This window comes from Nuphar pumila, chromosome 10 (genome assembly GCF_984573655.1).
Source record: "Nuphar pumila chromosome 10, dmNupPumi1.hap1.1, whole genome shotgun sequence".
NCBI lineage: Eukaryota > Viridiplantae > Streptophyta > Magnoliopsida > Nymphaeales > Nymphaeaceae > Nuphar > Nuphar pumila.
The window spans coordinates 92,454,516-92,477,907 of NC_143258.1; the positions used below are offsets into that span (position 1 = coordinate 92,454,516).

At 38.7% G+C, this 23,392-nt stretch overlaps 1 protein-coding gene and 1 pseudogene across 2 annotated transcripts; one reads left to right on the forward strand and one right to left on the reverse strand.

The window, feature by feature from the left end:
- Positions 1-1,522: 1,522 nt before the first annotated feature.
- LOC149827369 (chlorophyll a-b binding protein 1, chloroplastic-like) lies at positions 1,523-4,589 on the reverse strand (annotated as a pseudogene).
- Positions 2,966-22,466, forward strand: LOC149827370 (WW domain-containing protein). Of its 2 annotated transcripts, none has more exons than XM_090019317.1 (14): positions 2,966-3,188; positions 9,432-9,616; positions 9,695-9,729; positions 9,846-9,924; positions 10,087-10,165; positions 14,190-14,279; positions 14,356-14,462; positions 14,603-14,659; positions 16,319-16,472; positions 16,554-16,770; positions 20,315-20,428; positions 21,362-21,487; positions 21,976-22,027; positions 22,129-22,466. In XM_090019317.1, the coding sequence occupies exons 2-14, from the start codon at positions 9,551-9,553 to the stop codon at positions 22,279-22,281; spliced, it is 1,329 nt and encodes a 442-aa protein (XP_089875443.1). In that variant the 5' UTR covers positions 2,966-3,188; positions 9,432-9,550; the 3' UTR covers positions 22,282-22,466. The 2 variants fall into 2 exon arrangements, with proteins under 2 accessions (XP_089875443.1, XP_089875442.1); XM_090019316.1 differs by having other exon boundaries at positions 2,967-3,188; positions 14,353-14,462.
- Positions 22,467-23,392: the final 926 nt, after the last annotated feature.

Genomic DNA, 23,392 nt, shown 5'->3' on the forward strand with positions numbered 1-23,392 from the left:
ATGAACAGTCACTACCCGGCTAAAGTCAGAGCTTACCACAAAACAGATGGCACCGAGGACGGCGCATGATTTGAAGGGGGGAGCATGTTCCCTTATGACTTACATTGTACAGTTGCGCTTAGAGTCTGTTTTGCTTTTGTTGAGTCTGATGTAAGCTGCCCGGTTCAGGTGAACCAATACCCCAAAGGGGCAGCCCGTATATTTGAACTATAATAGCCTACGGACAAAATTGTGAATAAAGTAAATGCGTTGAGCTTTCTTTTGTTCACCCTCATTGTGATTGCTTCTTGTGATTGCAATTTCTCTCCCTCTATTCTCTTTTTCTCTCTTGCACTCTGATTACAAGATTCCGCGATCGACAAGCGAGCCAACTAGTAGGCTTGTGGCGGTGATGAAGGACCGTCGCGCCGTGCTGGCCCATTGAAGGAAATAGGCCCGTGACAACATATCCCAATAAAGAAAATGAAGAAAAAGAAGATAAGGAAGAAGAGAGAGAGAGAGAAAGAAAGATACCTTTCACTTGCAGTGGGAGGAGGAGAGGAGGGTTGCCCGATGGAAGAGAGAGAGAGAGAGAGAGAGAGAGAGAGAGAGGGGGGGGGGGGAGGAAGGAGCAGGCACTCTAGAGTGCAGAGAGAGACAAAGAAAGAAGAAAAAACAGAAAAAGAAAAAGAAAAAGAATTTTGTTGAGACCTTTTAAAATACTAGGTTATAACGATGACAAAAATGTCATTGTTAGAGAGAAAGAGAAATATGTCATCGTTATGGAGAAAGGCTATAATGACAACCTTTTTTATCTCGTCATTATATATCAATAGTGGCGATATTTTATGCTCGTTAAATATTACTGAAATTTTTAACAACAATAATTAACGGTCATATAATGTCTCCATTATAAACACACCTATAAGGGTGATATCTAAAGTTGTCGTTACAGGTGTTTACAACCACGACATATTTAACAACCATATTTAATGTTGCAGTTATAAACATACCTATAACAACGATATATAAAGGCATTGTTATAGACATGTCTAACGATGATATTTGTGCGTGGGCAAAGCATTCACAAAAATATCTAAAGTCGCCATCATTGCTAAGTCAATAGCGGTGACTTTTTTTGTTGTTGAGTTACCGCTATTGACTTTGTTCCTTTTATTGTCGGTTCATGCTTGATGAGCAACTCGTGGTTTGGATGGCCATCTATACAATGCCATCAAGAAAGTGTTCAAGATGAACCGAACCTAAGCCAAGCTATGACCTGCACAATTCATTTTCTAGCCCTAGTTGATAGAGCACTAATTTACATGCCCATTTCATGCATAATCCAAACACTATGGATTTGACACGACACTTCAATTCCATGTAGAAACAAAACAGTTTGCATTGATTTTGCTTTTCATTCGACTTCTAATTGAATACCAAAGACAAAAAAAATGGTGTGTTCAAGTAGCACAGTCCACTTTACACATTCGAAAGATCACAATCATTTACATTTTACAAACTTTTGATCTTCTCAAGGAGTTCACGTCCCGAGGATGAAGTTGGTAGCGTAGGCCCACACATTGTTGTTGACTGGGTCGGCCAAGTGGTCCGCCAAGTTCTCCAACAGATCCTTGCCGGTCACGATGACCTGAACAAAGAAGCCGAACACAGAGAACATGGCAGGCATGCCACTCTTGATCTCCTTCACCTTCAACTCCGCGAACGCTTCAGGGTCATCTACCAGACCCAGCGGGTCGAAGCTGCCACGATGCTAAAGCAGGTCGGTCACCTCACCAAGGGGACCACTGGCGACCCGATACCCCTCGATCACATCCATGAGAATGACCTGTGTGGCCCAGATGGCCAAGATGCCTCGAGCATGGATCAAGCTTGGGTGGACCAGATAGTCAAGGCCTCCCTCACTGAAAAACTGAAACCTGACCTTAAACCATACAACCTCACCGAACTTGACTCCGTTCCTAGCAAGCAACTCGGGGAAGACGCAATCGAGGGTGCCCAACATAGCCCACCAGGAGTGGATCACCTCGAGATCCCTATTCTTGGTGAAGGTCTCTGGGTCGACCGAGAGATCGGCGGTGTCCCAGCTGTAGTCACCAGGGAATCCACCGGTGAGGTAGGAAGGGGGCTTACCGAAAAAGAGACCGAGGTACTTGACGTGGTCTGGTCCATACCACGGGCTGCCAAAGGAGACGAGCTTGGGCTTGGCCACAATCATTCTCATGGTGACGAGAGCCTCATCGATGAGCTGACAAAGGTAGGGATGAAGAGAGCCATGATAACCATCATTTCTTTGTTTACAAAGAGGTTCATGGGACCATCTGTGTTTATTTTTGCAACATTACATGATCTACTGACTTCTTTGTTCACATTATCGCTTATTGATGATCCAAAATAAACACTCTTCTCAATTTCAAACTTGTTTTATTCTTTTTCTTGTTTATTGTGCTTTTAATTTGTTAGATGATTCTGAAAAAACTTTTTCACATCAGGCGGAACCGCTTCGCACAAGCTTACACCATATTTCATGCAAGCTAAGTGATGTTTCAACTTATAGATGTCTCTTATAATCTTTTTATGACAGTAATTATAAATTATATATTTAGTAAGATTTGAAACTTTAGCTCCATGATCCCATCCTACATTTCTTCTCATTGTTCAATTACAAAAATGCATATAAGAAAATATATATTAACACGAAAATTTATAAAAACTCAAAGAGTTTAAAAAAACTAAGATCATGCTTTATATAATTCAATAAATTTACACTTATATTCAATAAGAATCAACATATATAACTTGAAAACTAATTAAATAATTTGAAAATAAATTATATGTAAAATCCCCCCAAAAATGGTCGGACTTGGGTCGGGTGAACCCACCCAACCCGAACTAGTTACCCCCCGTGCCTTTAAAATGACACACAGGGGCGAGAGTTTGAGAAAGCCCTGCGTCTCTCTTTTACCCCTCCCGCTGCTCCCTCTCTCCCGCTTCGGTTCACCGGCGACACCCTCCCCTTCTCGGCCACCAGATCAGCGCAGCCTCGGCCGACGCAGCCCCGAGTCCCCCGTGCTCTCTCCCTCGTTCTCTCTGCTCCCCTATCACCCTCATCTGACCCTCTCTCTCTCGCGCTCGTCTGTCGTCGCCGACGCCGGCGACCTCAGCCCTCGTCCGGCGATCCCTCTCAGGTAACGTCTCCCTCTCCCTTCTCCTGTTGTCTTCTTCTTTTACTTTCTTCTTCTTCTTTATTTCTCTTTTGACCGACAGGCCGGCAGGGGCGATGCCCCTGCGGCCTGTGTTTGACCGGACGGCAGGAGCAAACTGCCCCTGCCTCTCGTTTCCTATAGGTCGGCAGGGGGTGACAGGTCGGCAGGGGGCAACGCTCCCCTGCCACCTGTTTTGGTCAGTCGACAGGGCTTTCCAACCCCTGTCTCTCTCTCGTATCTCCGTCCGGGAGGGGCTTTGCCCCTGTTGCCTGGGTTTCACCGGCAGGTAAAACCCCTGCCCCCACCTCTCTGTCTCCCTCTTCTTGTTCGCAGTGGACGGGGGTCGAGCCCCTCCCTGCTGCCTGCTCTACTCGGTCGTAGCCCCTGCCTCTCGTTTTCCGACAGTAGTCGGTAGACAGGGGATTTAGCCCCTGCCTCACCCTTTCAGGCAGGCCTACAGGGGCAACGCCCCCTGTCACTTGTGTTTAGTCGATCGGAAAGGGCTTTTGCCCCTGCCCTTCTTTTTCTAGCAGACCGGCAGGGGGCGATGCCCCTGCCACCGGTATTTTTAGGCAGGCAGGGGCTTCACCCCTGTCTCTTTTACTTCCATCAGGCAGGGGTAAACCCCCCTGCCTCCCGCTTTGGCCTTCTGTCAGGCAGGGGCTTCGCCCTTGCCCCCTCCTTGTCTTTCTCTTGATCGAGCCAAGATTGGGCTCGGCCTGACAGCTGAGCCCACCCTTTCCCCATTTATTTCTTTTCGAATATTTGTATGCATATTTATCCCATGTCCTTCGTTACTTACACATGAAGGCCACGCAACCTTGAGACAAATAAGTTAAATCATTTAAAAAGTGGATTAAAATAAATTATATATATATATATATATATATATATATATATATATATATATATATATATATATATAGAGAGAGAGAGAGAGAGAGAGAGAGAGAGAGAGAGAGAGAGAGAGAGAGAGAGAGAGAGAGAGAGAGAGAGAGAGAGAGAGAGATTTATACGCTTTTTAACTCAAGGATGTAGTTTTGCGATCCTTGTCTTTTCCATTATGTTATTTACTTTGCCGCCGTGCTTTAGTGCACATGCTATTGCTTTAATGTTATTTATTTTTGCCGCCGTGCTTTAGTGCACATGCTTATTTGCTTTATGCATTTATTTGGTTTGATACATGGTTTCACGTATAAAGCATCACTTTCTGTCATTTACTTTTTGCCGTCGCGTTTTAGTGCACATATTGATTTTCTCTACGCATTTATTTGGCTTGATACGTGGTTTCACGTATCAAGCATCGCTTTCTGTCATTTACTTTCATCGTTGCGCTTTAATGTACATGTTATTTGTTTTTTTCGCATTTACCTGCTTACGCATTTGTTTAGCCAAAGTACGGTTTCATACCTTGTGCAATGCTTTGTGTACTTACTTTGCTTACGCTTCTACTGTTGGCACGCTTTATTTGGTCGAGGTATGATTTTGTACCTCGCACTCTGCTTACGCATTCTTGCGCCCAATGCGCATCTTCACACTTTAAGGATTGTTGGCACCTTGTTGTCGCACTGCTTCGTGCATGGGGTTGCATTTCCATGCTAACTTACGCATATGTAAGTTTAAGACTAGAGTGTAATATATTTTGCTCGTTTGTTTCAAAATAACACAAGCTGCACTTATGCATTTCGGTTTTTAAAAAGGGATTTCTAAAGTGAATTCGTGTTTCAAATGCGTAGCCTTGATGAGTTGGATTTTGGAAGTCTCTGCCATTGCAAATTTGCAACCCAGTCTCCCGAATCGACGTATTTGTGAGAGGTTTTTACCACTCCTGTTTGTGTATTCGATACAACTCGGATAACTCCGACGAGGGGCACAAGCAAGTGTTGGGCGAGATTCTGTTGAGAAACCCATATACTTGTTTATCGAAGCTAGTATCGAGCCATACACAACATACATATACTATGATAAACGGATGAGAGATCTGTGACGATCTCATACCGTGCGAATAGCACAAGAGTTGTACTTCTGTTCGAAAGATAAATCATGTTCAAAATAAGATGTTTGGTTCAACATATTCTAAATATGCTCTTTTCAAAAGATACGGGTTTGTGCGTGAGCGCTAAAATTCTTAATAAAGAGATTTCTATTCGTGAGTCCATCTTTCTAAATATACAGTTTTGTAAAGTAAAGTTTGAGAGCCTTTTTAGAAATAACATCCAAGTCTCCCAAATTGACGTATTTGGGAGTAGTATTTTTGCTACTTCTGTTTGCGTTTTCGACATAACTCGGATAACTCCGTTTAAGGGCATGAGTATGAGTTTGGGCGAGGTTTCTGCTGAGAAACCTGTACCATTACTAATATCGCAAGACATGCATAGCATGCTAATGCTGTGATATATTGGATAAAAGATTCGTGGCGATCCTGTATCCTGCAGTGTTATTTCAAATGATTAGAAGATAGAACCTTGTCAAACTAAATACTTGATGCACCATTTATTTTTGCAAAAAATTGCTGATTGGGTTTCTTTTGGAGAAACCCATACCCCTCTCTTAGTAGTCATACTTTCAGACATGTACAGTATGTTTGGACTATGATGAGTAAGGTGAGAGGACTATGATTATCTCGATCATGCAATGACATGTGTTTGAAATCACATAATGATAATGTTTTCACCCTCGTAATAAGTTGACCCCTCTCATCATGATTGTACTTTTGAATAGGTACATTGCGTACTATGATGAGTAGGATGAGAGGTCTATGATTATCTCGAACGTGCAATGACACATGTTTGAAATCACATAATGATAATGTTTTCACCCTCATAATAAGTTGACCCCTGTCATCGTGGTTGTACTTCTGAATATGTACGTTGCGTACTACGATGAGTAGGACGAGAGGTCTATGATTACCTCAAACGTGCAATGACATATGTTTGAAATCACATAATGATAATGTTTTCACCCTCATAATAAGTTGACCCCTCTCATCGTGGTTATACTTTTGAACATGTACATTGCGTAATGCAATGAGTATGATGAGAGGTTTATGTTACCTCGAGCATGCAATGACACGTGTTTGAAATCACCTAATGGTGATGTTTTCGCTTTCACAAGCAAGATGCTCGAGTGGGTTGAAAGACCATAATATATAAAATGAGTTTTCAGTTAAAGTAACACCTGATATACCCATTCGACCCGTTGAATTCATCAAGAGAGATGATGAAATGATACAAAACTCTGATGGACAGGTTGTTAACAACCACCTCTCAGGCAAATGACTCGGCGTTCCCAGTCATCGAAGTTAGGGGACAGGACTACCATAAATTATCCTCTCATAGACTTCTGTAGAAGTATGATGCATCCGTTGTTTACGAGACATAATAGACCCTCAGATCATGTCTTGCGTGTACTCGCAATGCCAGCTAATTGTGACTAATGTAACTGCTTATTGTGCAATAGCTTACCGCTCGTAATCTACGAACTGTTTATAACTTATGACTAATGTAACTGCTTGTCTTATAAGCTGTTTACATCCTGTGATTTATATAATTGCTTGTTGTGAAATTGCTTATATCTTATGATGGATGAACAACTTACCTTGTGTTGGTTGATAGATTATTTGTTCGCATAAACAATTGCTCATTGCTAGAGATAGCTCACTTGCTTGAAGTAAATCATCTAATCATGCTAGTTATAGCGTATTTCTTGTTAAGATTGCTTATTTCAGTTCCACAATGTATCACTTGTGCACCTACCAGTTTTTCGTGAAACTGGCCCATTTTATGGGCACAGTTCATGATTAGGTCTGTGCGGATTGCAATGGTACGATGACGTGATGAAATCAAGATGAAACTCTTTTCTTGACGTTTCGCTCATGAGGACAGTTTGGTAATTTTGTATGAAGGCTTTGTACAAGATTCCTCCTTTGAACAAGTCTTAAATTATTGCATTTCAGAATCTATTTGGTTTCTTAAATGTACGGAGTTTCAAATATGATTGCGAAAGAAAGTTTGCACTGTAATGCGCCCAGGACCCATTGACTTGTTATTTCACATATCATTTTTCGCTTAACTGAATTACTATTTAAAAACTCTGATAACAAATGATTACAAAACCTTCAAACTTTTCATAAAATGTTACAAGTCCTGAATTTTAGGGCGTTACATTATATAGTTGTGAAAAAAACTGTTCATACATATTTTTTGTACAAGGGCTACATGAACTACATAAATTCTATATAAGCCATCTAGATGAACCTTTACAAGAATTAGCAGAATTGAACACCAATTATTCATGCTCAGTTCGGCCATAAATTGCTCATGGATTTGTGCCCATAGCTGTTCAACTGTCTACTATGAATACACCTCATTGTAAACCAAAAAAATGCACCATTAGATCTCCATTGTCCATGATTGATAATAACTGAACACTTATTTTAAAATAATTTATCATAATAATATTTATAAGTGAATAGGTCATGTTGGCTACGGGATTCTTACAAACATGAAGATAACATAGACATGCTGGATAAAACACAGGGAATTTATGAAACTAGGAAAAGGGACATGCTTGTGTGGTGTTTTGTGAAGAATATACAAAATATATACATGTGGCATTCAAAATTCAATACAGTGAGCTCCCAACTTCCACAGACATACATGAATGTTGACAACTTTCACCACAAATTTACACTCATAAATTCAAATTTGTCATCATAAGCATGACCACATGAGCATTGAGTAATTTCATAAAGAAAACATATTAAATGGCATTATGCATTTTAAGAACAGTTAACAAATGCATCAAATCACAGTGTCAAAATTTAAAATCTTATTAGGGCATATGAATGGTATAAATTTGTGGTGAAAATTTTAGATTTCCATGTATAGCAGTGAATGCTAACAACTCCCTGCAATATAAAGCAATAAAGCATGAAATCATCTTAGAGGTGCAAGTTCATGGACAAGAATTCTAATGCCATTATGATTAACAAACATTAAATAATTATACCTTCTTCTTCTTATTTCGAAAGGCAAGATGGGGTTAGGCGGCCGGACGAGAGAGGTGGGAGAGACGAGAGAGACGAGCGAGGTGGGAGGGACCGAGACAAAGAGAGGTGGGAGAGACCGAGACAAAGAGAGGCGAGCGAGGTGGGAGAGATCAAAGAGGTGAAAGCAGAGAGACGGGCGAGTGAGAAAGAGAGCCACCAACCCTAATTAGGGTTGGGGGCCCTCTAATATTTTCCCTAATTTTTGGTCAAATGGGGCTTTGACTAGGGATGGTAGTGGATCGGGGCGGGGGTCTCCACCCTTGCCCCATTTCAAAATCTGAACCTTCATCCCCACCTCCATCCCCGCACAGGGATGGATTTTAACCTCCACCCCCGTTTCATGTCCTCCATCCCCGGTCCAAATGAGGGTGGGTGGGGGAGCCCCGTTTCCCCTCAGTCTATAGTCATCCCTTAAAGGATTGGGGACGGGGCGGGGCGGGGAAAGGCGGGGATTGAGACGGGGATGGGGCGGGGGAAAGTGTAAGTCCATCCCCACACAGGGATAGATTTTAACCTTCATCCCCGCCTCCATCCCCGTGTCATGCTCTTCATCCCCGGTCCAAACGGGGTGGGGCGGGGCAGGGCCCCGTTGTCCCCCGGTCCACTGCCATCCCTAGCTTTGACCCCCATTTGACCAAAAATCTGAGGCGCCTATGCCTCACCTTGAGGTGCGCTTCACCCCGAGGCGTACGCCTCAAAGCGTATGAGGCGTATGCCTCAGGGCTTTTACGCTTTTTGTCTGCATCTCAAGGCACAAAGGCCCTCGCCTTGAGGCGAGACGTCCTTTTTGCGTCTTGAGGCACACTTTTTAATAACACTGGATACAACCCTTACAAAATAATTTCAGATATTCACTCTGTGCAACTAAGGCAAAATCACTAATACAAGTAGCTGAATTTTATCTATAAACAATGAAAAGTCAAGATACTGAAAAAAAAACAGAAAGCAGAAGACAAACCAAGGTTGCACAGAAGAGTACAACTTTTGTTATGTGGAGATCTTTTAGAATATATATTCTGGGAGGAGGTTTAACAGAAGATGTGTGCAATTTTCACTGAGTGTCGTAATGGCATTGACGTGTTCTTTTCCTAAAATAGACCCATACATCCTCAGTTCTAGTTAAATGTAAGTCATAAAATACATACTCTTACACTTCAAGTTTTTTCCTTTTATAGGATTGATTGAATTGGAATTCTTGAATGGGTAAATGCTAGAATAAATCCTCTGAAGATTCTGGGCTTCCACAACCAAGTGACAATATACTTGAAATCGTGAATCATTGGGCCATTGCAAGATGCTTCACCAAAAAGGTGAACGTGATATTGAGACTGCTGCTGAAGATGCTGTTCTGCATGAACAAGTATGTTTGAAAAATACCTCATCTTCATTCATTGTTTAGTTATCTACTGATACTTACATAGTCTCTTTGGTTGATCAGGAGATGGAAACATTGCAAGTAATTCATGAACAAAGGTTAGTGTTCTTTCTTCCTTCTAAATTAGAGAAAAGTTTTCAGGTCATCCATTCCAGATTTTGTGAATAGAAACAGTGGACTGATTCTCACTTTGGGCATATGGTTGTAAAATTAGAGCTGCAAGGGAATTGGCTGTATCAAATGATGACTGCAAAGATGTATTATCTCAGAGACATGATTCAAATGCGTTGAAGGTAAAGTTCTTCTTCTAGTTTTCTTTTTTCTTTTTTTCCTGATCCCTTTTACCTTTTCTTCCTCTATGTTAATGAAGACTTGAGTTATAATTTGAAGTGCATAGAATTGGCATCCAATGTGTCTTTGATGACAGAAATTGATAATTTGACATGCTTCCTTAGGAAACTCTGTTGAAAATGGCCACCAACCACAGAGCAGAAATTGCTTCAAAACGTGGGAAGTTTTTCCATACAGTTCAAGGTAGGTCTTGATAATTAATGAGCACTATTTAGCTATTGGAATTTATGGAACTTTTAGTACCTACAATTATTGCTGGCCTTCTTTAGCTTTTCCTCTGATTAATGGAGATCATAATTTAGCTTTTCACTGGCATTTGAAAATGAAAATTTTATATGACAATTTAAAAGCGGAAACCTTCGTTGAAAGGAAGTGCTTGCCTTAGCACATCTTTTTGGTTTTAAGAATGTTTGGCACAGTTTGTAAATTAGAGGGAAGAAGATGAATACAAAAGTTAAATACAAACAGGCATTTGTATTTACCTTAAGATGTGTGGGGTGGCACATCTTACATTGTATTTATACTTAAGAACCCTTCTATGGTTAAATACAAACTCGTATTTGTTACAGTTTACAAACATGCACTGTTTAATATTTTATAACTTGAATTACAAAAAATGCCCCCTCAAACATTTATAACTTTTTCTTACTGAGGAAAAGCCAAGGAACTTATTATTACACAAATGATGAGGAATTATGCTGCATCAACACAAAAAGATAAGAATGTGATAAAAGGAAAAATATAATGGGTTCTGCACATTTTGAATAATTTGGCCTAGTCTGGTTAGGCCAATCCAACCCAAATCTGCTTCCTTCCAAACAACTCCAGCACACAGGTGGATGGATACCTCAAATATTTTGTGTATTATATACAGGATTCATTCTTTATTGTCAAAAAATCCTTCGATTTCTTTCTATCCAGATATACCACCATCTCCAAATGCAAGCCGCCCCCCCCCCCCCAAAGGTTACCAGACTAGGAAGCAGAAGCGAGAAACAAAATGAGGTATAAGAAGCCGGAAGCGAGAAATCAATTTAAAAGCAAAATAGGAATAAGAAAAGAAGTGATATGGGATCGAATGGGATGCAAAATACTAATCAAAGGAGAATGAAATAAAAACTAAAATAAAAATGACTATTCTTAAGTTTTGTAATTTTGTAGTGTAAGAATTAAATTCTTCTCAAAATCTAAAAAGGATGGTTGCCAATTTAAAGAAAGTACATGAGAAGTGAGTGGGAAGCGCGAAAAGAAGCTCATGGAAAATGATGGTTGCCAATTTAAAGAAAGTACTTGAGAAGTGAGTGGGAAGCATGAAGGGAAGCACATGGAAAACATGAAAAGAGGCGTGAGAGAAGCACATAGGAATCATGTAGGGAAGCAGGGAAGAAATGTGTGAGAAGCATATGACAACATGGGAGAATCAAGATTCACATACTAAAAAGAGCCCAAACCATTCTCCTTCTGAGCTGGTGATGAAGGTTTCTCATCTGTCTGGATGGAGGGGTGGAGTAGGTTTGATTGTGAGTGATTTTACTGCTTGTAGTCTGGGCTCTTGGTCAACAAAATCTTCTGGAGTGTTTCAGACTTCCTCAAGTTATGTATGAGAAGAAATAAATGAATTGCTATAAGAAAATATATATCCATTTACAAGTTTGTATAAGTTTAGAGTGATGGATACAGCTGCTTAGTATTCTGATGTTTGTTCATGCGTAACTAATCTGCATGGTATACTTGAATACATTCCACACATGTTTTCTTAATAAAGAGGTATTGAAAAATCTTTATTCTAGATTGCTTGTGCCTTGATAATTTGTTTAGGAAACATAAGGAACCCTTTTTCCATTGTTGTGTAGTTTCTTCACCTTGTGCTGCCCCACTTGCACTTCGAGTTTTAAAGCGCTCCATATGGAAATATGACGGCTACTTTTTCATGTTATCTCCTAGCATCTATTGTTAATAAAACATCCATTAACTTCCATAACACGAGTTTTGAATGTTCAATCAAGAAAAAATGAAAAACAAGATGGTAGTAGCACAGGACGTCCAAAAATACTTCTTGTAGAATTCAGTCCTTTGGCCAGTGTCGAGATTTTTCCAATTATGGTAATCTAGAGTGTTCGGAGAGTTATATTAGTAATATCAAGTTATTTGAAGACTTGAAACCCAAAGTCGACTCTGTCAATACCACTATTTAAGATTCGACCAGGTCCTTGCTTGAGTCAAATAGACCTTTAGCGATGGGTATACTAGGTCATGACACGGATCCCTATATGTACATTCACTTGTTTTGTTTTGTTTTGTTTGACAATGAAAACAACCTTGTTTGTACCTATTATCGTAGGTACAAATTTTCTTCCTCTTTCCCATTTCTCTGCTTTCTAACTTTTGAGTTTTGACTGTATTTGCTCGGTATCCTCTGTGGGTAATTCAAGACGTCTAACCTAAAAGTAGCACCTTCTGATGAACATCCAAAGACTATTCCTTCTCTCTCTCTCTCTCTCTCTCTGAGGAGAGTCACCCAAGTTAAGCAAGTGACCAGAGTTTTTCTTCCAAGAAAGTGCCTACCCTTTAACAACTTTAAGTTTGACTTTGTCCGGGTGAGGACATGGCATTGGATAGAAATGATTGGAGGAGAAGGATTCATGTGGAAGACCCAGAATGATTTTCTTTTTTGGTTCATATCGCCGACCCCAATTGTTTTGGGATGAAGGCGTAGTTGTTGTTGTTTGTCCGGGTGAGGATGTCACCCAGCAGTTGAATAAACAGAAAGAACAGAAGTAACACGAAATATCGTTTAACTATGGGATGTTAAATACCTCAATTCTATCACAATCGAACCAAGAAAGATCAGAATTAACCATCTATTAGTAGCATACACTTGGAGACGATACTGCAATTTTGAGTGCACATTCCCAGCTTCTTTGAGTCTGCTGGAATATTCTAGAGCCACTTTCTTGCCAAAGAGGACATGACCAGGCCTGATACAGCCTATCACCAAAGACGATACTACTTGCTTCCTCTTTTCCTGCTCCAAGGCACCAAATCAATCCTCTGATGGGGATGTTTACAAATTACAATGCAATACCTGGAAATCCTTCCAAGAAAGCTGGAAAAAGTTTTCTAAGTGAAAGCGCAGCTCCATAAAAGATGGGGAACTGTCTTCTTCAGTGCTGAAACATAGCTGACATTAACTGGCCGAGACAAATCTCTTCCATTTTAGATTTACCTCGGTTAGGGCATGGTCCTGTGAAGCTCCTGTGAAGCAAACCATACAAATATCAATAGTTAGGGACATGCCTTTGACCCATAATGTCTGAGGAGCAGAAGGATCATTTCCTGAAGGTGATTTGTCTCATTTCGAAAGTGCTTGGAAATACGGAAGCCATTAATTATGGATCATTCAGTTGCATCAAATCCATTTGATAAACTTTGAGAACGCATACATGAGGTGATACCCTTAACCACAATCCAATCATAATCTTCTTGAAATTCCAAGCAAACACTTTGGCTAAATTCATATCCAACTGGCACTAAACTTTTGAATATATATTTAATATTTTGTCCTCACTTGTTTAACAATTAGCTGAATATGAGACTGATTGAGTTATACGAACATCTATGCAGCCCTACATAAATTTATTAAGAACATCAAGGCCCCACCGTGGTCTTTAATTTGTGTTTAACAATATGAAGATAATCCATGTAGATATAGATGTTGAAAAGTTGATGCAGCATGCCTAAAATTGTCGTTTACGCATGAAAGACAAATTGCTTCCATGTTCCCTTTTTATTATCTATTTATTTAATCTTTCAAAACCATGCTTGGGGGATGGGTTCCCATGGGCTCTAAGTCCTGTCCCCTTGGCTGTGATGGAACTGTTCTTTACCACTCAACATTCTGAATTAGTGTCAGTCTCTAACAACCTAGGCACTTGGCTAGCACATCCAGAGAACTTCAGAAATTAAGAATTAGTGTGTTTGTAGAGTATCTCATGCCTACACGCGCACACAGACACATGCTTAGGAATCCAAGCTCAAGGATGCAAGACAGTGGACTTTGCCCACAATAGGATGTTCAGTGAATTTTTTATAATCTTAATATTTAGCTCTGTTTTCTAGTGTTTCTGTAAATGATGAGAATGATCTGCAATCTGATTTTTTCTTTTTTCCTGTTTTGCTGAAGGGTAACTTAGTTGCAAAATTTCAGGTAACATAGAAATTGGAAATGGATATGGTGTCCCGGGTGGTAGTACATACTATGGTTCTGCAAACCCATCAATTTCTAATGCTTCATCTGGTAAGTTTGATTGTGTTCTACAGTTTCTTTTTGAAAGTAAGAAGAAAAAATGCTGAATCCTTCAAACTATTAGAAGCAAAGGTTGAAAGGAAAGAACTGCCTGAGTACCTGAAACAAAAGTTAAAGACTCGTGGCATTCTCAAAGATAGCAGCACAAATGGTGATCTGATGCCACCTGAAAAAGTTAGTATTTCTCGGTGTTTCTCTTTTATGTTTCAATCTCTTGCTGCATGGAAGAGTTTTTTTTCCCTGCTGTTTGTTTTCCACTTTCCTTTCCTATTTTGCTAATTTTATTGATATTTTACTGGGGTCTTGTGTTTCAGAAGCTTGTGGCTGCTGAATCAACCAGCACACCAACTAATACACTTCCTGTTGGTTGGGTCCGTACCCTTTTTAACTTTATATCCTTTGGTTCCAAAGTTTTATCTCTCTTGGATATAATATTTTACTTTTCTTTATATCTATGTTAGTCTAACTGCCCCTCCACCCAAGAGGGCCCTGCTCATCTGGTAGGGGTGACTGGTGTATGTCACCAAGTTGATGGAACATCACCAATTGACAGTTCAGGAACAAATGAACAACTTAGAATTTTGTGAGTTGCTGCTTGCCTAATTGTAGTGAAGTTCCCATTAATAGGAGATGTCTACTTTTGTTACTATGGGAATATAGATTCTGTTTATTGTGATACCGCTCTTGGCACATTATGTGGAGATAATTGTGTAGGTGAAGAATTAATGATTGACCTTGTTTGGTATGTCAAGCAAAAGTTGAGATCAAATGCCACAGGAGGCTGTCCTTTTCTTTTTTGGAACAGAAAGTGCTACTATAAACCATAATTCACCTTTAATTCTTTGGGTCAGAGGTAGCTCATAAAAGACCACTTCAGATCCATTTTGTCATAGTTGACTTAGCTAAATCAGACTTACCTAATTAATTTAGATGGCCTCATGGTCCCTTTGTATAATAATGTTGGAGAAAAAAAATATTATTATTGGCATTATTATTGTCTTGGCTATGCTCTCAATTTTGTTCTGTCAACCTTTTTGCAATTTGAGGATGAATTTGTGAAGCATCTGTAAAGATTGAATTCTGTGTTTATATTTAGGGTTAGACATGCTAAATTAACATATATGAATGTATTTGTGCATGGTTTTTTGGCAGCATTTGTTTGAGTTTGGCTTGACCTGACTAATTCTTGTGTATGCATGCAACCTCGGGTTCTTCAGTCACTAGATTAAGGTTGATCATCGTGTACTACGGATTTTGCAAATTGTGTTGTAACAATCTCTTGGATCAACATTGTTTCTCTTTCTTATGGTTTGTACTTTATATCTTTGAATGTGGTTTTCTTTGTTCCACCAATAAATTCTACGACATCATTAATGGGTTTCTTTTGGGTGTGTTATGTTGTTTTTTCCCAATCAAATTTGTTGTTGAGAAGCATCCCTAGTTCTGTGATGAATAAACGGGGAGAGAATGTTGGGAAATAGCAACATTGAAAAGAGAAGAGAGTTGTAATGAAAGAAATGCACTTTGAGCTAGTGAATAATGGTTCCATCTTTTGATATTAACATGCACATTACATCTTGTAAAGTAAAAAGGAAACATAAGTCTTATTATTGCAAACTCATAAAATACAAAAAAAAGGCCAGCATCCTAAAGAACAAACATAATCAGGTGAAGTCTAATTTTTCTGTCATTGTATTTATTAATTATTTTTTGTGATTCAATGATAGTATTAGAATATAAAATTTGTATTTTTTTTTTGTGATTTAGTGCTAGTATTAAAATATAAAATTTGTATCTTTCTATCATCCCTTGGTGAACTACTGACTTAGCTGATGGTGGTTACCATGGATCCCATGTACCTGAGCTTTGTAAAATTGTGAAGTGTGAATAATTGTCTAATCATTTCGATGTTCTGGAGTTGAACCTTTCTTCTTGTTTGCGCATTATTTTGAATATAGGCTAGATAAAGTTTGTGCTTTTGTAGCATTATGAATTCCTTAAACTGCATTTATAAAGTCTCTTTGGCTTAGGTTGAAGCCACAGACCCAACAAGTGGTGCTATATACTATTACGAAGAAAGTACTGGGAAAAGCCAGTGGGAACGCCCTGTGGAAATTGAATCTTCTCCATCATCAGTTCCAAGTTTTCCACCAGATTGGGAAGAATTATTAGACAATTCAACAGGTTGTGAATTATCTAGTAGTTGTTTTTCCCTTCTCTTTTCTTCATATAATAGTTTTTCAAGTACTGGTTAGTTTCCAACAGGCCAAAAGTACTACCACAACAAAAAGACAAATGTTTCACAGTGGGAGCACCCTAATTTGTCGCTGCAAGCTGTACAATCAACTGACAACCAATTGAGTTCCCATGATGGACATACTATAGGTGATATCCAGTCTCCCTTCTTCAAAAGATGTGCAGGATGTGGAGGCTGGGGCCGTGGCCTTGTTCAAAGCTGGGGTTATTGTAATCATTGCACACGGTACCTGTGATTCTTGATTTTTCTTCACCTTTGCCATGCCAATTGTTCTTACACCATATAATTAATATTCCTTTACATGTATGAAGTCCATGGATTTGTTGTTCTCAATGTTTTTTCCCCTTAATAATCTCAGTTATGTTGTTCTTTGGCATGTTTTTCCTTTTTTATGCTTTTGCTCATGTTTATTCAAATAACTAACAGTCCTTCCAGTGACTGTTTTGCTCTTTAAGTTTAATTTAAACAAACAGAAATTGAATCTTTTTTCAAGGTCCAGTTAGGTTGTATTTCCATTTGGCAAAAATAATGTTGATGTAAGTAACAAGAAAAGTAAGTTTTAAATGATAAATTGCTTGTGACAATTTATAAGAAAAACCTCATTTGGATGCTAAATTTTAAGCGTAGGATAGATCTAGGTCAGTCTAGGGTGGGTCTAGTGGGTTTTGGTTGGATTTATGTGTGCCTTCTATCAAGCAGCATAAGGAGATTCTGGTTGGACCTTGGTGGGTTCATATCATGTCGTGTTATTAAAGTGGATAAAAGTTTAATATACTTTGAACCTAGGCATGGCCTAAGTGTATTTATATTTTATATTAAATGAAGGCTGACACTAAGTGGATTGATTTATCACCATAAATGCCGTGGAACTCCATCTGAGAGTTATCAGTATTTATAAAAAAATTCATATCTAATGAACACTATTGCATTAAATGACAAATACATTATTGAGAAAGAAATGACTTTTCCCAAATGAAATGAAACATTGATTCATGCACTGGGAGAAAGATTTCTTATTCCTTACCTGGAAAGATATGTGGCTGTGGAAGAGGGACCTAGTGGAACAAAATTAGAGTATAAAGGGATTCTTTATCCAAAAATAGTTCAGTTCAGGCTCAGGATATCTCTAAAAGCTTTTGTAACTCAGTCATTTACGATGGAAATTCATCAAAAACCATCTTTTATAACTTAGTCTGCAATTCACTTTGGGAGTAAAAAAGTAAAGATAACATGCATATGAAGAATATATTGAACAATCACAAGCAGCAAAAGGATTTAATAGAGAAGTTCCCAAGCATTTAGTGATTCTCAAAATTATCTCTGACACCCTGTCAATGGCATGAGTGACTCATTATCTTTATAAACCATTTCTTTGGGCAGAAGAAGATTTTGTAGTACAAAAATAAGAACCAAATGGGACTCTGTAGACATATTATACCTAGTGGATTTGAGATTGAATTTTGTAAGGACCATGTACACAAAAAAATTACATAATAAATGTTTTGTTCATGGTTGCTAAATTCTGTACTTTAGCTTGCCGCATAATCCTTGATTACTGCAGTGGGCATATATATATATATATATATATATATATATATATATATATATAGAGAGAGAGAGAGAGAGAGAGAGAGAGAGAGAGTAATGATGGGTGCATCTAGTACAACTACACTCACCTAGCTGGAAATCATAGGTGCAAGCTAAGCTTGCTCAACTGAACCCATAGATTATATTTAACATACGAAAAATGACCATACTACCCTTGAGAATAATGGTATTTCACAGTGTAGCCCAAAGATATTGCAATATTCCTCTCATACCCACCCACCTCATTTTCGTTGAATTCGGGGGTTATGATTTTACCCTTTCACTAAAACGTCATCTAGCAAAAATCAATTTTTGCCAACGAAACTTAAATTCACCTATACATTGAAATAGCGAAACTCAATTTATAAGACCTTTTTTTTTACAACTTTTCTTTCACTCTCCATCACTATCACCACTTATCCACCATCATCATCACTACCACCACTTCTCCACCATTACCATTACCACCACCACCATCATCACCATTACCACCACCATCATCCATCACCACCATTCCATTATATTCACCATTACCACTGCCACCATCACCACCATCATCCTTACCATTGCCACCACCTCCATCTATCACCATCATCGCCGTTGCTACCATTATCACCACTATCATCATCACCACCACCACTAGGTTTCGCTAGTCCTATAGCGACTAGGTTTCACAACTGAGTTTCGATATTCTATTGCAATGATGATGGATGGTGGTGGTGATAATGGTGGTGATGGCGATGGTAGTGATGGTGATAATAGTAAAGTAGTGGTAGTGATGATGGTGGTGGTGGGGAAGTTGTAATGGTGACGGTCAGTGAAAGAAAAGAAGTAAAAAAAAAGGTCTCATAAATTGAGTTTCGCCATTTACATCAAAATAGCAAAACCCAAAATTGCCAGCGAAACTGAGATTCGTCTATACATCGAAATAGCGAAACTAGGGCACTTTCACTTTTATTTCGCTATTAGGTCTCATAAATTGAGTTTCGGTATTTTGATGTACAAGCGAATCTCAATTTCAACGAAACTCTACTTTTGAGATTCGCCTATACATCAAAATAGCGAAACTCAAAATTGCCAGCCAAACTGAAATTCGCCTATACATCGAAATATCGAAATTGGGGCACCTTCACTTTTAATTTGCTATTTTGATATAGGTCTCATCAATTGAGTTTCACTGTATAGGCGAATCTCATTTAAGCGAAACTCAAAAGTTTTAGCAAAACTCGACTTTTGCCAGTAAAACTGAGATTAGTGGTGGTAATGGTGATGGTGATGATGATAGAGGTGGTAATGGTGACGGTGTCAATGACGATGATCAGATGATGGTGGTGGTAGTGGTAATGGTAGTGGTAATGGTAGTGGTAACGGTGATGATGATGGTGGATGGAGGTGGTGGCAATGGTGGCAGTTCAGTTTATAACTTTATATTTTCAGTGTATAATATATATTTTATATATAACATATATATTTAGATTATATTTGGTTTATTTTGAATTTATATGATATTTAATATATATATATATAGCCGTGTCCCCATACCCACTTTTTTTGGAATTGCCGTGTCGTACCCATACCCATACCCATACCCATACCCATACCCATACCCATACCCATACCCGCACCCGCACCCGCACCCGCACCCAGGTGACATAGCGTATACTTATATAAATTCTCTGGTGCAAACATGTGTTGTGTCAATGAGTTGAAACTCAGGTGCAAGTTGTTTTTTAGTCAATTTCACACTGCAGATGTGATATACATGTTTTGTTAAATAAGGATCAGCCCTTGGATCACTGGACTCCTATGTGTGAATTTTTTGTGTTTATGCATGGAGAGAGAGAGAGAGAGAGAGAGAGAGAGAGAGAGAGAGAGAGAGAGAGAGAGAGAGAGAGAGAGAGAGAGAGGTGTTTATATGTGTTTCTCTGTTTCTTTTATATTAACCAATTTCTATGGATAACTTGTTGCACTGATTTTGTGTTTCCGTTGAAGTAGAAAACATCGTTTTGCTAAGTGTGATCAGTTATCATTTTTCTGAAACTTATGGGTGCATTAATGCTTTTTCCCTATAAAAAACATGAATTGGAAATTTGGAAATCAATATATTTACATGTTAGGCCAAGTAGCACACTTATTGTTCTAACTCTGACACAAATTTTTATTGTGGTTTTTCAAAGTGCAGATCACTCAACCTTCCTTATCAACCAAACGGGCCATCAAATTTAAATGATCAGCATCAAGAAAACAACCGAGGAGTCACCAAGGAGGATTTCAGTAGAAATATCTCAAAGCATGGGTACATTCCCTTTCTCCAAGTGTTCTTGTGCTGCCACTCTTTAAGCTGCTTAATCATGCTGAGTTGCTTACAGTTTAGCTGTTGATCTATCGGATCTCTCAGATTCCCGTTTATCTCCTGCCTTTATAGAGATAGTGAGATCAATTTAAATTTGGATAAGATCAGATTCTCACCTATATGTTGTGTGGTTATCCAATCTCGACAAGACCTAGTCTTGTCAAATGTTTAACATGTGGGATGGCGAAGGTGGGACCTTCCAGTGGTCTGATAAAAGCTGATTAAAACTGACCTGACTGATTTTTGGTTGGTCTGGATTAGGATCAACCATTTGGAGCTGAATTTTCCCATTGATGGCCCTCAAAGTCCTAATAATGCGTATATCTTGATTATCTTAAAATAGCATGGTAATATCATTTAATTTGAAGCTGATATTAACTTTTGATAAGTTTGTTATAGATTGAAATTATTGTAATGTTATTAGTAAATTGTCCTATTACAGTGTTATCGCAATGGTATAATAATATACTCAAGTTAATAAAAGTTTTTAGTTTTTAGTTTTCTTGCCATTATTTACTTTTTTATTATAATAAAGTTATTACTTTTAAAATTTTGTTTTATTTATTTTTTATAGAATCATGTATAAAAGAAATACTGGAGTTTTCTTAAAATAAGCCTGAGAATCATCTGGAATATCTCGAGTTCACAGTCCACACAAGCAGCATTATGTAGAAATGCTTCTAAAGTTTCACTAGCAGATCTTTCAAGCATTGCCTTTGGTTTTAAAGATGGTTGTACTTCTTGAAAGATTAGCTCATGCTTCAGTTTTCCTTTGCATAAAATGTAGGCAAAAGACTTGAGGCCGCTTTTGAACTATTAGTAAGATGTATTTATGTTAAACTATGTAATCATTTGACATTGCCATGTATATTGCAGGTTAAATTCCAAACTGCCACCTAGAAAAGGAACTAGAAGAGACTACAAGAAACGTGCTCATGCAGATGAGGATGAGTTAGATCCGATGGACCCAAGCTCTTATTCAGATGCACCGCGTGGTGGCTGGTATATCACATCCCAAAGCACATTTTTATACATCAAATTGAAAATGTATTTCTTCAACAGTGCATAAGAAAATATGGATACATGTGATCCTTTTCTATTGCTAAAAGTATAAAATATGGTCCTTCATTGAAATTAGTTGCATAGATTATTCCTTTTCTTCTAACAGTAGGATGGTATCTAAAATTTGGTAATAAAGATACCTACAAAATGGAAAGCCAGGCTGTATTTCATCTCTTGGAAGTCACTATCAATCTGACAGTGAGTGTGCTAAATAGTAGCCTGTCTTTGAACCCCTCTAAGTGATCCTTAAGCAATGCCTATTAGATATTTGATATGCATGGTACCTGATAAGAATTTCTGGACTGAATTTTGCATGCATTATCACTTGCATGATATATCAGTTTATGCACGAGGGCGTCTACCTTCTATGGATTATGTGCATCATGCTTGAAATGATATGAATGGATCATTCTGCTTACTTTTTGCAGGGTTGTTGGTCTGAAAGGAGTGCAACCGCGAGCAGCAGATACAACAGCTACTGTACAAATTCTTTATGGACATTTTTTTACTGTCTAAAAATAAAAATTTAGTTCCACATGTTATTGATAGCCGTTACTTTTACTTTGGATATCTGCTTTCAGGGTCCTCTTTTTCAGCAGCGCCCATACCCATCACCTGGTGCTGTCTTGCGAAAGAATGCTGAAATTGCTTCACAAACAAAGAAATCAAACTCTCGTTATGCTCCCATCTTCAAGAAAGGTGATGGAAGTGATGGTCTTGGTGATGCGGACTGAGATTCGTTAACACCTAGCATCAAGGTGATAGCTTGAACTCCTGCTTGATTGACTTGTTACTGCGAAGTGGTGTTTGTAAAATAGTATAACTTACTGCTCATGTTTTTTCTGGCATGTGAATCTATTCTATGCTTTAGTTGTGTAGCAAACAAATATGGGGCAAGCTTTCAATTTCTTTTCTTGGCTATTCGTGCTATAACTCCACCGTAGTCCTCTAAAAAAAACTGCACCGTACATTTTATGGGTTTGTATAAATCTTTGAGCTAAATGTGCTTGTCAGAACCTCAAGCAAGATCTTGAAGATGATATGCTCTGTAAGTTTGATGAACCCTAAGAAATGCGGCATTTTTTTTTTTTAATGCCGAAGAGAAACCACTGAGTTTTTTGGTTGTGGGGTGACGATGCCTTGTTCTGGCACCTTCGGTTTTAAACTCCATGGGTGCTTCCTGCCCATCGAGAAGCTCATTCCAGTATTCGATTCATCTGAATGTAGTCATTTGCTACAATCATGGTCAGGATTTTGTGCCCCATTGAAGGCTACCATGAAACCTGGGGATCTCAGAGATCAAGGTTTCTTATTTGCTAACTGATCAATGACATTTCTTCGTCTCATATTCTTTGCCACCGAATCAGCTTTCAAGCTGGTGAGCAGATCCCTACTTGACAAAAAATTGGAAGGTCTCAAGTTTGCTTTTGTTCTTGGGCCATAATGGAAGGCAGGATATTTTCTTCCCAGGGTGCAAATACTTCGATGGGAGTTGTTTCTCACCATGGTTTCAGCTAGTCCAAGTGGTGAAATAACTTATGCTTTTATTACGGGATACACTCCCTAGGGCTTCATGCCAGAGATGATGCTGGCATGTTTGGTGACCTCATGAGATTCAAATTACCTTGTGAAAATGACATGTTTTTCAAAATGCCCCACAATTTGCAAAATTTGCTCTTTCCAAAATTATGGATGCCTGACTTTTTAAGGACCTTTTCATCATTTGCACAAGCGAATTTCTTGAGGTACACTGTTCAGATATTGCAAGCTTTCACTAAAAAGTAGATTCACACGATAATTGTGTGGACTTCATGAATTTTGCATAAACAAATTTAGAAATTTGGA